Source organism: Camponotus vicinus, unplaced genomic scaffold (assembly GCF_025532165.1).
Source record: "Camponotus vicinus isolate PSW18456_S1 unplaced genomic scaffold, iyCamVici1.0 SCAF_5, whole genome shotgun sequence".
NCBI classification, from domain to species: domain Eukaryota; kingdom Metazoa; phylum Arthropoda; class Insecta; order Hymenoptera; family Formicidae; genus Camponotus; species Camponotus vicinus.
In genome coordinates this window covers 20,525,193-20,541,042 of record NW_028141977.1, presented here as the reverse complement: position 1 = coordinate 20,541,042, position 15,850 = coordinate 20,525,193, and the positions used below count along the sequence as shown (strand labels likewise).

General features: G+C 34.7%; 1 protein-coding gene across 2 annotated transcripts; it reads right to left on the bottom strand.

Moving 5' to 3' along the window:
• Window positions 1-171: 171 nt before the first annotated feature.
• LOC145971379 (uncharacterized) lies at window positions 172-14,706 on the bottom strand. 2 transcript variants are annotated; one of them, XR_014438864.1, is made up of 13 exons: window positions 14,170-14,706; window positions 13,481-13,644; window positions 11,672-13,408; window positions 11,339-11,555; window positions 10,765-11,249; window positions 10,386-10,603; window positions 8,947-10,314; window positions 8,474-8,637; window positions 8,041-8,207; window positions 4,134-7,962; window positions 3,419-3,453; window positions 2,827-2,909; window positions 2,665-2,718 (listed from the first exon to the last, which is right to left on the bottom strand). XR_014438864.1 is itself a non-coding variant. In XM_083098963.1 (12 exons), the coding sequence occupies exons 2-12, from the start codon at window positions 13,610-13,612 to the stop codon at window positions 1,999-2,001; spliced, it is 9,120 nt and encodes a 3,039-aa protein (XP_082955089.1). In that variant the 5' UTR covers window positions 13,613-13,644; window positions 14,170-14,702; the 3' UTR covers window positions 172-1,998. The 2 variants fall into 2 exon arrangements, 1 of the variants encoding a protein (XP_082955089.1); XM_083098963.1 differs by lacking the exon at window positions 3,419-3,453 and having other exon boundaries at window positions 172-2,718; window positions 14,170-14,702.
• Window positions 14,707-15,850: the final 1,144 nt, after the last annotated feature.

Sequence of the window (15,850 nt, the reverse complement as noted above, 5' to 3'; positions counted from 1 at the left end):
AAATTTTAAGTGTCCCCTAAAAGATAAAACTTTAATGCTTTATAAATAAATTGTAATAATTTATTTATAAAACATTAAAAGATTTTTTACCGCGTTTTATTTTAATAAATATATTAATATATTAATTTTTCTTATTTATTTTTTACACGCAATAGGTAATTAAAAATGTCCTTTTTCCGAAAAAGTTTATTATAAAATATATTATACCTTAATTAAGTACATAATCAACACTACATATGCGAACAATCTCTGTAACAACTACAGACATGGCCGAGAACGGCTAATGTAAAGAGGATTGTGAATAACGCTAAGAAGAGTACCCTGCAAACGGAAGAAGGTTCTTCAGGGCGGTTCGCGCGGACGCGTATAAAAGTTTTAATAAAAAGTTACAATTAAAATCAATTAAAAGAGCAATGTTACCCACATGTATATAGGAACATCGCTGGACGATGAGCACTTGAGCGCTGCAGTATTTACATCTTTAAAGCGTACAAGAACTTGGAGATAGCGTACATTCACGAAGATGACATTGAATGAAAAATTACGAAAGCTGCATTCGCGCACTACAATGTTTGAATGTACGTTACCATCGCACATTCCTGCAAGCCTTACATTTACATCACAACCATAAACATAAAACTAAGTGCAACGGAATTGCATCGATCGCGACGCGACATGCGATCAAATTAAAACGTACATCGATCGATTATCAGTCCATCAATAAATGAAATTAGATAGTTTGCGTCGATAATAATAAATGTAACGTAATGTATTATATAGGATTCGATTGTACACAACTACACGATTCTAGGGGCTATATCAATGTTTTATTTAAAGGATTAATCTTTCGAATTCGTTCGACACAAAAACCGATATGCAGGAGAAGTATATAAAACGTCATAATTTAAAATATTTAAAAATAATGACAAAAAAGAAAGAGAAAGGGGGGGGGAGGAGGAAATGTATTTTCAGAGATAAAATATTTATGCACCTCACCCTGTATAGCCGATGTTTACTACAATTTCGATCTATGTGTATTTGATTTAACGGTTTATAATTTCGATCAAAATGGCCCCAAAATGTCAGTCTTTCCGTTTGAATTTTGTTAATTTCATTACAAGTAATTGAGCACATATGACCGTTGTCCCCAACTTTTGTGACTTATTGCGAGATTTACCGATTTACTTATGCTATACGTTTCGCTAAAATATGTTTTACATACACAGCAATCGAGGGAGCATTTCGTTCAATTATAGTGCAACGAGAGCATAAATTGCGCAGTGATGCGTGTGATGTATAATTATATTGTACAATTTCGATTAAAACTACAGTGTAAATGATAAAGTATAAAACATGCAGAGCAAAAGATTGTACGTCTGCTATCAATTCTATGCGAGATAAATTGAACAAAATGCTCTACAATTATATTCAGTGATGAATACTTGTCATTTTCGAATAGAAACAGAACATACATCACTTCTTATGTGTCAATTGTTTTATGATAGCCCGTATATGTAATTATCATTAAACGCTAAACACTCGTCAAATACGCTGTGTTAACAAGAGATAAAGTTTTTATAAACTGACCTAGAGCATTTGATTATCGAAAATTCTGTGGATAGAATATATTAATGGCTAGTATTATTATACTTTTATCTTTCTGTTTTGTTCACATAGTCCTCATTATTTCTTTGCGATTCTTTTCATTCTCATTATTCCATTGCGATTTGTTTTTTTACTGTATTTGAACATTCACATACGTATCAGCTCGGTAAAAAAGAAAAAAGCAACAAATTGTATAGTCAACAAATAAATAGGAACCAGCCTATATGTTACACGTTACAAGACACTGTTAATAAATAAAAATGAGAATGTAACGTGAGAAACGCAGTCCTGAGAAAAAAAACATGAAAGGATACTTATATATCCCTTGTCTCCATTTTTACTAATATCATACTGCAAAATATGATAAATATCTCTATTCAAATGTTATGATTGTTACACCATTATTCTTCTTTTCTTACCGTACGCTATTTTCACTATGTTTGCTGTTTCCATCACGAGGGTATCCAGTATAGCTACCGTAAGTCCGTTCTTTACCACCAATTCGTCATGATGAAACTTTGTCCATTCGTCTTCTTCGGCTTGGGCTTCTCTCGCCAGCAACTCGTCAACGCGGTCCCTACGTTTCCTGCTCCAACGCATCACCATGTTCTCTCGTTGCAGTTTCGTTTTGAAACCAAACAACGTGGCGACTTCCTGGTTAACGTACTCGACGAGATCCTCCACAGTTTTCGGAATCTTCATCGCAGGTTTCGTCTTCACGTTCGGTTTCGTCCAGCTTGGGCCAGGTTTCTCGTACTCTGCCCGAAAGACTTCCACGATAATCTCCTTGCAAAGATCGAAGAGAAAGGTGTTGTATATCCGTCTGTCCTTGTTCTCGTTTATTTTGTCTTTGATTGAATCGTAAATTTCGACAGGCGCTTCTAGATTCGCAATGTCCTCGCCAGCCTGTTTAGCGTTATATATCAAAACTGTAGCTTTCTCGGTAAACGACGTTAATTCCTCAACGTTGGATGGAATTACAGCAGGCGTCATCGAGGGTGAACCAAGCGAGGCTGATAATCGACCATCTCCAGGCGGAGTGTATGGAGGCGGCGGTTTATTTGGTATTTCTCGGACATAGAAGGACACTTCCTCCGCTTCCAATTTCTTGATCTTATAAAAGTAATATGTATACATAATTTAATCTACTTATTCATGACAAAAAGATTTTATTTATTATAAAAGTGTAGATTTCATAATAATAGTATAAAAGATACAAACCTCCAACTCGATCTGCAATTGTTCGATGCGAAGCAACTTGGCTTGCAGTTCGGCAACCTCCTGACCGGGTTGTTCCAGCGAAGCTGTACGGAATAGAGAGAGGAAGAAATGTATATTTATATCGATCAAATACTCTAGACACAGGCCGAGAGACAAGTTCCTCGGGAAAAGCAACACGAGAGCCTTCACATTACATCGGGGATTAATTTGTACTCTAAGGAAAGGGGAAGAAGGTTGCAAGGGGGGAGGAGGGAGGCAAAAAAAAATAGGAAACGTCCAATATATATCGAGAAACAAATGTTTTCAATGCACGTACAAAGCTATAACAGGGTGTTGGACATTCCATATAACATCTGTACACGATCTGTACACAATTTTTTCTGATAGAGAGATTTAGAGAGTAGAGAAAGATAGATAAATAGTTGATGAACTGAATTGTGTTTTGTGATGCATAATATTTACAGGCCTTTCTTGTGCGCGCATACAGATTAATAATAATCACAGGATCAAGCATTTCATGCGACATCGACATTGTAGTACATTGAGATAATAACAAGTCAATGTTCGTATCATTCGTAGTTTCGTGTATTACCTTTAGATAAATATAATCTCGACTTTGCTATTTGTCTGAAAATAAACAACACATGGCTATACCAGGCAATGCTTTTGCACAGGAGAGCACACAGCCATTATAAAAAAAAAAATACAAAAGGTGTTTCCGTATATAATATGTAATGTGTACAAATCGAGATACGTATAAATATGTATATCGAGAGTGTTTCTCAGATGATGGTCAGCCCACATAAAATAATAGCATCGCATGATTTCAGTCGAGAATGTGTACAACAATAATTCGTAAAGAGAAAAAGAAAAGATCCACTATCTCTCAACATGTACATATATGTTGATTTTCGCTTGAAATATGTTATTCGATTCTTGCAATCTATTCACTCTATTTGCTCGAATAGCATCTTTCAAAGATTATTGTCTTGCGACGTATAAAATCTTCTAACTAGATTATTTTGCATGTTTAAAAACATTTACGCGATAACAAAACATTGATTGGATCATAATGTTGTAATTTTCATGACAGCACATAACGCGTTTTAAATTTGAAGAATATGTACAATCAAATGGACGATTGATTATAGGACTAATACTGATTCACATACATTAGATATGTAGAGAACTCATATGGTAGAAATTTACAGTTGACTTTATATATCGTCTACTATATATGCTTTTTTAATTTCATATATCGAACAAAATGTATGTATGTATATAAAATAACATAATGATGAGAATACCTTTTAATTTATTAATCATGGCCGTAATGTCGTTCTCGGATGTGGCAACAATAGATGACGAGTGAAAATTGGTTTTCACATCGTTTTGATTCGTCATGGCTTTAGTATCGCTTAATAGATCATCATCCAGGATATCAATGTCCAGTCTGGAATCGTTGAAGTCTCTCGGCGAATCCATCTCAATGTCAGAAACACCTCTTGGAGTATCGCCGGCTTCGCTGGATTCACCGGATGAGCCGTCTTGTTCCTGCAGTTCATATGCTATTCGAGTGGATTTGTCATCGTCATCAGCGTCTAATCTCAATGGAGCCCTGTCTTTTTCCTCGGGCGAGCCTATATCACTAATAGCTTCCATTGACGGTTGCTCATCTTGTAATTCTACTTCTTTCAGAAACCGATTTCTCGATTCATCGTCCACTTTGTAAGATTTCTCTTCGACTTTGCTTCTCGTTATCTTTTTTATCTCGGGAGATGGACTGTCATCTTCCGCGGAAACTTCTGCATCGAGTAACTCACTGATCTCTTCTTGCGTCTCACTCTGTGCAGCACTCTTCTCATTCTTCTGCGAATTGCTTATAGAATCGGATGATCTTTGCGAAATTTCGTCCAATATTCTTAATACTTCTTCCGATTTCTGCGTAGCTTGATATTTATCCGGTAAATTGGAAGATTTCCTCGCAATGTCTGCTTTCGGAAAATCAGTTTTATCTAAAATTTCAGACACCTCGAGACTCTCTTCGGAAATATCTTCATACTCTGGATCTTTTAATATGTCGAAAGTTTTGTTGAGATTTTCATTTACCGGTGTATCCGATATTGTTATGATTTTGTCAATCTTTCCAGCTGTGTCATCTGTTTTTTCTTCAGTTTTTTCATCTACAAAGATTGTATTGTCTATTACAGGAAAGTCACGCGGCGATGCAATGACTTTTTCTACAGTATCCAATCCGCTTTCAGCAACTTCCACTAAATTATCCAATTGCTCGCCATCCGAGCTATCTTGTTCCAAAATTGATTCCAAACATTCTTTTATTTCTATAATATCTTTCTTTTCTTTCACAGTATACCGATTCTCGTTTTCGTTTAAGCTTGCGGTGGATTCTTCTTCTTCAGCTAATTCAACCTTAGCATCGATTTCAAGTTCCGATAAAACATTATCTTCCACGCTATCTGAATCCAGTTCTGTTATTATAATTTCTTGTATTTCCGGTATCGCTTCGCGTGGGCTTTCTTCGTTGTCGATTTCGACGTGCACATTTACCCTTACAGCGGATTTATCACCAGTTTCACCGACCGCTTGTAACGAAATATCCATTATTTTTTCACTATTACTAGATTTATTATCATTACACATACTTGGAAAGTCCACGTTACTTTCGGTTATATTTTCTACATTTGTTTTATTTTGCGCTTTGTTATTCAACGATGAGAAATCCGAGACTACTTCAGTTTCGTCATTTACACCGATATCGCATAAGATTCCTTTAAAATGATTATCTACACTGCCCCCATCATTTTCCACAATATCTTTAACTTTCTCTAATAATTCAGTCATGGAATCTGAGATAACGTTATCAAGCTTTTCGCTTTCTTTATTAGGGATACTTTCTCCTCGATTATTTTCTCTAGCAATTATATCTAATATATCATCAAGTTCATCATTACTCTTCATCACATGAGATTCCGTTAATATATTATTGAATGTAATGTCGTGCATTTCGACTTTAGTAGATTCTTCCTTTGGAATACATGCCGACTCATTAATGTTATTTGCTAAATTAATTTCAACTTCTGGATTCGTAGCGTCGTCAACGCAACGTGTTTCTACGTTTTTCTTCGAGAAATTATTCGAAGCATTGTTTGTGTGATCTACGTGCGATTTTGAGTTTTCGTTTTGCTCTCCAGTACTAACTTCATCTTGCGGGATTTGAAACGAATCAGAAGTTAACCAATTGTCTCTATCCTGAGAAATATTTTCCGTGCTAATTGCATGCGATTGATTTTGATTAGCGTTAGATGAGAGTACCATTGAATGTTTGCTATGATCGAACACTGTACTTGTTTCAACATCTTCATCGAGGTTCTTTAATATTTTCATATCAATACCAGTTTCTGCTTCCAACATCTCGGGAATATTATCCGATGATTTTGAATCTTCGCTGGCAGCAACATGCAAGACTTGACTTGGAACTGCACTATGTACGCTTTGCAAATTGCTTTGCGTTTCGGAATTTTCTTTCGAACAGTGACCCGCAATGATAGGAGAATGAGGACGTTCGGAAAATTTCAACGAATATGTTTCTTCCGTTTGATCTTTTACAAAATCTTTTTCCAATTTTTCTTTATTTAAATTAACGCTTCGTTCATTTATACGTTTTCTCGAATCATCGATAATTTGCGTCGCCGTAGTCGTTGCACGATCGAGATTTCTTCTGTTTTCTGACATTTTGGAAAAAATCTCAGAAATCGATTTTACTTCGAGCTCCGAGGCTAAATCATTTAACAAATCTTTGTCTTCATTTTCTGACACCGAAGTTACTGCGTTATAATCATCGTGAACTATTTTAATTTGTTCTGATATTATCGATTTCTCTATTTCATTCATAATCTCTTTGCTTTTAGCTTCGTAATCAATTTCACGATCTAAATCGGAGAGCTGAACTTCTTCCGAAATTATCGCCGATATTTCACTATTTATTTCGTCCGACTTATTATTATCGTAACTCAAATCATTTGATTTAGGAGATTTTGATTTTTCATTATTTGTCGAAATAGAAAGAGAGTCGGTATTAGTTTTACCCGATGTCGTATGCTTCTCCTCATTTGCAATATCAACAATTTTATCGCTAAAAACTGATTTAGATATTATCTCTGTTATATCCTGCGATGTATCTCTTTCATTGTTTATTTTAGACTTTTCATTCGATTCGTTCAAACGCGACATGATTTCCGAAAACACTTTAATACCATTTTCAATAGCGCTTATATCTTCGCTCAGATTCTTATTATTTAATTGCAAAAAGTCCAATTTCTTTGAATAAGTAAGTATATCGGAATCAGCGACTGTACGCGCAGTACTTTCCGTGGAGTAGTTGGATTTACTTGAAATAGATTTTATACTGTCATTTCCTATTTCTTGAATCTCAGATTGTATCGAGAGATTCATCTTTGGCTGGGATCGATCGACATTAGTCATTAATCCATTATTAGTAGATTCGGTATTAATGGTACTATGATCTACAGATCTTGCATCCGATAATGTTCGCACTTCCGATTCCGATTTTGCTGTATCGAGATTCGTTTCAACATCTTCAACACTGCTGGATATACTACTTTGTTTTGTCCTGGTAATACCGGATTCTTCGATTTGCATTTCCTTAGAAAGAACGTATTTTTCCAAATGTGCATCATTTGTAGTCGATAACATTGAAGTTGTTCGAATTTTGTCATAAACTTCTGTCGATGTATATTCGTCGGAAACGATTTGATTAGTGTCATTTGATTCTGAAATATTTGTGCTCTTGGTGTCCGTGTATTTTATAGATTTTTTAGAACTATTCTTTTCATATTTATCATCGTATGTTATAGGAGTTGTAAACAAAAGACCTTTTAAGGGATCTTTTTGTTGATTTCTCGTTATTAAAAGATCAGATTCCGATTTAGATCTCAATAAATCGCTGCTCTTATAAATGTTTTGTATTCTCTTTAGTGGTATTTCAGGTACTTTGAATTCAGCCAATGACTTTGGTTCTATAGCTAATTTGTCGGTTTCTTTAGTTTTCTTCGTTTCCAACTTTTTGCGCATTTCGTGGATAGTCATGTCGTATTTCTGTTAAAGAAAAACGGTAATTTTTTAGAAGTATAATTTTTAGAATATAATTAGATAATTACCTCTATATACACTTACTTTAATTTGATTCAGTAGGTTTGCTTCCAGAGCACGTAGTTGTTTTTTCGTCTCCTTCTTAGCTTCCCTTTTTAAACGCGCCATTTCGATGCGTCGTTCCTCTAATTTTTCAGTAAGATATCCTATCCTGCCCTCGACATCGCTTGTATCGGACGAAATAGTACTATCTATAGAAGAACACAGACTTTATGTGATTAGAGTTTGAAATTATGAAAAAAACTACATTTAATAAATATTTAAAAAAAGAATTTGTTATGATAATCATAATATTTTAAAAAAGTTCCAGTACTAATTTTATTTTTCTTAAAACTTTAAAATTTGAATTGTGATTATTGTGACTTGCAAATTTCAATATTAAATTCATTAGCAAGCATATTATCATTAAATTATTATAAAATTGAATTTTTCTTAAGCGATGAAGCTTTTATATTACCTTGCTGATTCAAGACATTGGAATAAGTTGCAACAAGTTTAAATGCCGCTTGCTCCATACGATTCACACGGTCTTCTTCCGCTCTTAATCTCGCGTGCCACGCCATCCACTCCTTGATGCAATTCTTACGCGATGCCAGTGCAGTTTCGCGCGCGATTAAAATTCTGAAGAGAACAGAAGAAAAAAATGTACAACTCCAAGAATATGCATGTGCATGCCCATCATGCGGACTGCCTCTCTGCAGAGAGTCTATTTTTACAATGCTTTACTCGATCTGGCGCGAATGCATAGTTTATTATTAGACTTCCTGACACATAACTTTAGTGATTCAAGATTTTATTAACAGAACATATGTTTTCATATCTGCACTTTTTTCGCGCTAAATAATATGTCAGAATGTTTATAAAAAAAAAATAAAGAGTAAAGGGAGAAAAAAAATTCGCACATAACCATATGTATTACGTGTTACTTACTGTTCTAAATGTCTGTCTTGCGATCGAACGACTACAGATTTTGATAAATTTTTCTCGCTTTCCTTAGAACTACGATGAGAAATGGCAAAAGTGCTGATTTGAGACGTGGACGTATTTTGTTTGTTTCTGCAACTCTCATCATGTTCAAGCTTTCTGTTGATTTGACTAAATACATTTTCCTTACTCTTATAATTGTTAGGTGTTTCACTTAATTTTAAGTTTTTATCTTTTATCAGTTTTGAATGCTTGACAGGTGTCTGAAGCAATTCTTGGCTTACATTAAAATCTAACTCGCCTAAAATTGAACTTTTATTATTACTATCTAAGTGAAGCAATTCATGCTCAAGTTGTATTCGTTTATCCTGATGTTTAAGTTCATTGGATAAACGAGAACTTGATTTGGATTGTAATATATTTTCTGTTAGTGTATTAGAAGGTGATTTCATTTTTTGATATTTGAAATTCTTGTGTTTAGAATTCGCATTTAATTCATCATTATATTGTGACTTCTTAGATATGTCTCTATCGCTCATTACAGATTTATCAATCTTTTTAGAACTTTTACTTGTATTTGTCTGCAATATATCTTCAGAAATTTGCGACGATTGTGTCGTTTTGGAGACAGTATCTTGAGCTATCGTGTTTATCTCTTCCTCTATAGATTCATTGCTAGCGGTTATGATATTAGAAGTTGAGTCTTTTTCTTTCGCGACGGTCGCAGTTTGCATGGAAAGATCTACTGCTTGTGACGTTTTCGATTTCTTAGACAATTCTTCCACTATCGTATCGGATTCGGATTTTACATGATCAAGTACTGACGCATTTATTAATTCTATTTTCGACGTTCCAATCGATGATTCCTGATTTTCCAAAAGACGTTTTATGTTCATAGGATGGCCTTGAATTCGTTTCGACTCCATGTTACGCTGATTTTGCTTCCGCTGCAAAATATCCGCTCTGGGCATTTTTTCTTCATATTTTCGAGACCTTAGCTCGTGCATCGATATATCGCTTCTTTTCGGTGACATGGGATCCTTTTCTCGTAATTCTTTATTTTTAGCCACGTCGTCGGATTTGATTAAGTCAAGCTTGATCGAGTGTACGTCACTCTCGGATCCTTGTTGTGGTTCTATATTAGAGCAATCATGCTGAGATTTATCCGATTCAATCACAGAGCTCCTAGAACTATTACTGCGTATGTCGTAACCCTTCATAGGACCTGATAATCTTCTCGGTGATTGACTATCGGCACTCCTTTTTAATTTCGTTAAAATATTTCTCGTCGACATTTCTGGATTAAACATATTTCTTTGTTTTCGTAACATATCCATTCGTTCCTGGCTTGCTTGTTGGTGCAATTTTTTTATCCTATTAATAAATAATACATTTTAGTACAAATATATTTATATGTAATGTAGAATTATGCAAATATCACTTACTTGCAAAGATATTCCGCTTCTTGTTGCAATTTTAAAAGTAGAGCTCTCTGTTTCTTTTTTACGGAACGACTGTCTTGTCCCGTATCTCTTAACGCACGTTTCTGTTCTTCCAACTGCATCAGTTTTTTAGTTTTGTCGCTCAATGTTTTTTCTCGAGATTTTAACAACTCTTCCATTTTATTGCATCGATGGTTCTCATCTCTTATAAGCTGTTCTATCTAAAAAAGAAAAAAGTAATTGAATACTCAATTAATATGTATATAATTAGAAATACGTGTACATATATATATATATATATATATATATATATATATATATATATAACATTAAAAAATATAGTATAAAATAAAATATTATATATATAATAAAATATAATTACCTCTAAATCCAAATATTGATTAATCGAAAACGTTACATCTCGGGTTGAAATACTAATTTCAGTCCCAGTTTCCGTTTTTATCGACGAGGTAGTTTCATGTAAACTAATCTCCGACATGGTTCTTATTCTGCTCGGTACTGATATATCTTCTATTTGGTCTAAATTCTCGAATTGCTCAATCGAATTTAAAGAGTGTTCGGCAATATCATTTTCCACCGAAGACGATTGTTCATATAACTTTTCAATAATTTCCGATAATTTGTTCTGCGTGTTTTTTTGTTTCGTTTGAGTCGCTATATCGTGCACTGTTTTAGCTTGTACTTCCGCCACCTTGACCGCCGCTTTATTTCCGTAATTAATAATCGCTGATTCGACGACATTAGTTTGATTTGTTGGAACATAATACTTTCCATTAAAATGTGCTTCGTCGCTTGGTCTCCATATGTCGGTGACATTTTTTTTCGAATAGTCAATCAAATTTCTTGCTGTCATAAAAAAATATTTCCGATATTTATTAAGTTCTCTAATAATGTTCTTGAACGAATAATTGTACTAATAAAAATAGACTGATTACCTTTCTCAACAGTATTACTGTCAACTGCAGCAACTATACATCCATCTTCAATGATTTTTTCCAATTCTTCATTTTTTTGCAAATTCTTTTTTTCTTGTTCGCATTTAGTATTGTATAAACATTTTTCAACATCTATGACTTGCCTAAGAGACTCGTTGAAAGTTTCGTAAAGCTGCAGTTCTGCTTGAAATTGCTTATGTAAAGCTTTTGGATGCATCTAAAATTTTTTTAAATATACTTTTACCTCATTAAAAATACATTATTATTATGATTATATATAAGAATAGACATATAATATGCATTTATATTTATAATATGCATTTATATACTTACCAATTGTCCTTCCTCTTGTTCCTTTTCAGATTTTACTGTTGGCTTATACTTTGGACATCTTGCATCCACTTCTGAATCACTACTTGGTATCAAGTTTCTTCTTCGTTTAGTTTTGACAAGATTTATTTTTTCTGGTGTAATTAAATCATTAAATTCTTGTTGGGAATAGCCGTCCCTAAAAGAGATTCTTCTAGGATCGAATAATGTTTCTGGCAGTGTACTACTAACATCTACATTATTCGAATCATCATTAGTTGTTTCTTTACTTGTACCAACACTCTGAGAATACGATTCCTCGTTCTTTTTAGTACTTGTGCTTGTGAGGTGTGCCTCAGAATGTTCCGCATATTTAAGCTCGTCAGTTTTAATTGATCTAGCAAAATTAATGTTCTGTTTAATTTCTGCAACCATTTCGAGATCCTTACTTTTTGGTGGCATAGAATTTATATGATAAACACAATTCTTGGAACTATTTGTTTCAGACATGGATCCAATGTCCTCTGATTGTTCCGAATTAATGTTATGTTGTTTTCCCTCAAGTCTGCTACTCAAAATTTTATTTTTATCAAATACTCTCTTTATTTGCTCCTTATAGATACTATTTGATTTATCTTCCTTCAATTGTCTATTATCTAAATCAAATGTATGATTAGATATATCTGAATCTGATTTCAAGTTTTCTATCTCAGATCTTTGCAGCATATGGCAAATATCTTTAGATTTAGTTTCAGTATTGTTACATGAAACACTATTGTTATTGTCTCTCAATGTAACTTTATCTGACGAAATGACCAGTGGTTCACTGCTTGATACTCGACCTTTGGAGTCTACAGAATTATCTTTTAACTCCACAGACTGTGCATTAAAGAATTTTTGTCTTTTATCATTATCTTTTTTAGCAGTGGAAATTAAAACATTTTTGTCTTTTAATTTCATCGACAGAAAATCATTATTCTTTGTAGCATGAAATGATTTATCATTTTGCAATCTTACATTACTTATATTGCTTGAATCTTTTCTGGAAATATGTCTTGGACTTCGACTGCGTTTTATATGCTCTCGCACAGATTCATCCCTCTTTGCACACAAAGAATCGTCTTTTTTCATCCTTTTAGATTTATTTTCCTTTTCCCTGGAACTATCTCTAACATGATCCTTCTTTTTGCATAAATTAGATGCTATGGACACATTTGGTGCTTTCAATGGTTCTATGTTTTCGCAATTAATAATTGATGATCCATCTGGAAAGAAAAAGTCTAATTTTCTTTGTACTTTATCACCAGTTCTTAGTGTTCTGTCGGATCTATCATGTGCAAATTCTTTTGCAATTATTTCAGACTTTGTTGAAGGCAGTTCCTTTGAAACAGAGTTATCTCTACTGGAGAAATCCAATGTTTTTGGAGAAATTTTCAAATCTGGAACTTTCAGTGGTTTGATATAATCCATTTTCTGTACAATTTGACACAAATTCTGTGTACCTTTTGCTTTTAACACTGAAGAAGTCAAACTTTTTGCTTGAGAATTTGGATCGTACGTTTTTGAGCCAGTATTAATACAATCTCCTAAAGCAAGTTTCTGTTTCACTGCGCTAATAAATGGAAAAGGATATGGCTGTACAGGATGATACGATAACAAATTTTCCAAACTCTTTATGTCAAATGCAGAAGTTTGTAAGTGGGTCAATTGATTTTCAATAGTTTGCTGTTGTGTTTCCAAATCTAATTTAATTTGTGCTGTCTGAAATAAAAAAAATTGTTTATAGAATTTAACATGTACATATGAGACAAAAAAATAACAAAAGTCACTCACAATGGCAGAAGTTTCGGCACGTTTAGCAACAACATCTGGATCCGAAAAGAAAACATACTTTCTTTTATCTTCAGGTTCTTCTTTCTGTCCACTACTCTTCATATTTTTATTCTTGAACCATGTGGATAACATTCCATAGACCCATCATATCATCATCCATGTTCCTTATGAATATGCATATATAAATATAATGAAAGACAACAGAGCTTCAACATCAAAGCAATAAAAAAAGTCACAATTTATTTACTTTTATATATTAATAATTTAAGATAATGTCTTTGCATATTTAACTACTCTATTTTTACAAAATTGTATTCAAGTTTAAAAATTTGCAAATTGAGACACGAGGTCGATTTTAAAATTTCTACGAAGAAAAGCAATTTACAAAAATCGCTTTATATTTATCGTAAATTTAAAACATCTATACTGATCTAGAAAAAATTAATCTAATTAAACTATATTGTCTTTTAAAAACAGTTTAAACATATAAACAGAAAACATTCCTTTAATTTAACGTAAAATTTTCACGATGACAACCACGAATTAGGCGACCGAGAAACGTGACATTTCTTTGAAGAGGAATATAATTTTACGCACACTTTGCTGACTTATGGCGCCATATTTTAAAGATTTACGGTAAAGTGACAATTACGATCTGCGATCGACAATTCTGCGAGGGGGTGTCTTACCACAAGCGTCTCGAGGAAGTCGTCCGCGGGGTTCTCTATCCCTTTCCTTTTTTCTCGCCTTTCGCACAAAGATTCTACGTACGTACAACGCGCGCGCACTACGTACTTGTACTAGTATCGCGTTCTCAGCAGTTTATCACAACGGCCGTTTGTAAACTGTGCGATCACGTGGTACGTCAGGACCCGCTACTGGTTCGCGACTAGACATGGCAACCAGGAGAGGAGGGAGAAGTATAAACACGTACACGGGATATGATCGATAACAACGCGAGCGTGCGAGAATCTCGTGGGGAATGCGAAGAATCGCGTGATACAATCCCGTGCACGTTCCGTTCGTCACCGGCGAACGCTACGCCTCTCCATAGAAGCGTACAGCTGTTTCCGAGATCACAAGATCTCTCCAGAAATTTTCCTCCTCCGCTTTCTCCTTTCCCCTTTACCACCTTTTCTCTCTCTTCCACTCGTCACCGTGTTTACGCGTTACAGATTCCAATAAAACTTGTATCGTGGCACCTATAGACGCTAGTGCCACACACATGTTCCTCATTCGACGCATCGCTCTTTGTTCGTCCAATCACAGAATCCTGATACGCATGCATTTTCGTGATGATGGTAACTTTCTAGCGAGAAAACACAGGTAGACACAATGGCCGCATTCAGCAGACTCAACCGCTAAGTAGCAATCGAACATGATTGGTTTCTACTTTCAGGTCCGACCAATCAGCGTCGAATTACATCGGAAAATCTAGTAATGTTGCCCAACTGTTGAGTCTGCTGAATGCGGCCAATGACACGCAATTGGTTATCGAATAGAGAGTTTTTAAAGTTCCGAAAATTTTTCTATTTGACAGCCAATCGCGTGACAGTGGGTTTTATGTGTATTTTTTGTTGGAAAGATTGTGAAGGTCAATGGCCGCGTTCAGCGGACTCAACAGTTGGGCAATATTACTAGATTTTCCGACGTAGTTCGACACTGATTGGTCGGTCCTGAAAGTAGAAACCAATCGATTGCTACTTAGCGGTCGAGTCCGCTGAATGCGACCAATCACCTGACTCTTATATAGGATCTTTAGTACGGTTGATCACTGTTGAGATAGGTTATTAAATTAAACGTTATTCACCAATCACAATGATTTCTCTGAAGAATAGTGCTTTATTTATATGTAATACTAAATTTCCGTATGTAATATTAGATACATAATAGTATAAAAGATATAATGTATAATAATATATGTATAATAATTTATGAGACACGATTGATAATTAAGATCGCCAACTTGTCAGTTCAGAAATTTTGGGACTCTCATAATTACTTGAGAGAAGAAGTCAAAAAATAATACGTTTGTTTTCTTTCCCATTGATCGACGTAACCTGAAGTCCCGAGCGTACACGCACACGGTAGATGCTTGTGTGCGTCATGCTATCGCATGCTACTCAGAATCGGAATCTGACGTTGCTGGATGTAATTCGTTCTCTTCTAAAATGCGATATATCGTGGATCGCGCTATACCGAGTGTACGAGCTATATGGCATATATTCCTTGGTTTTTTTTCAAGCGCTCGCAAAACCTTTTCGTCGATACGCACGTCACGTTGTAACATAGCATTAGGATGTCGTTGTTGCGTCAAGAGAAGTCCTGTTTCTCTCGCTCGTTGCATACACCTCATTAAGGTGTCGGTTG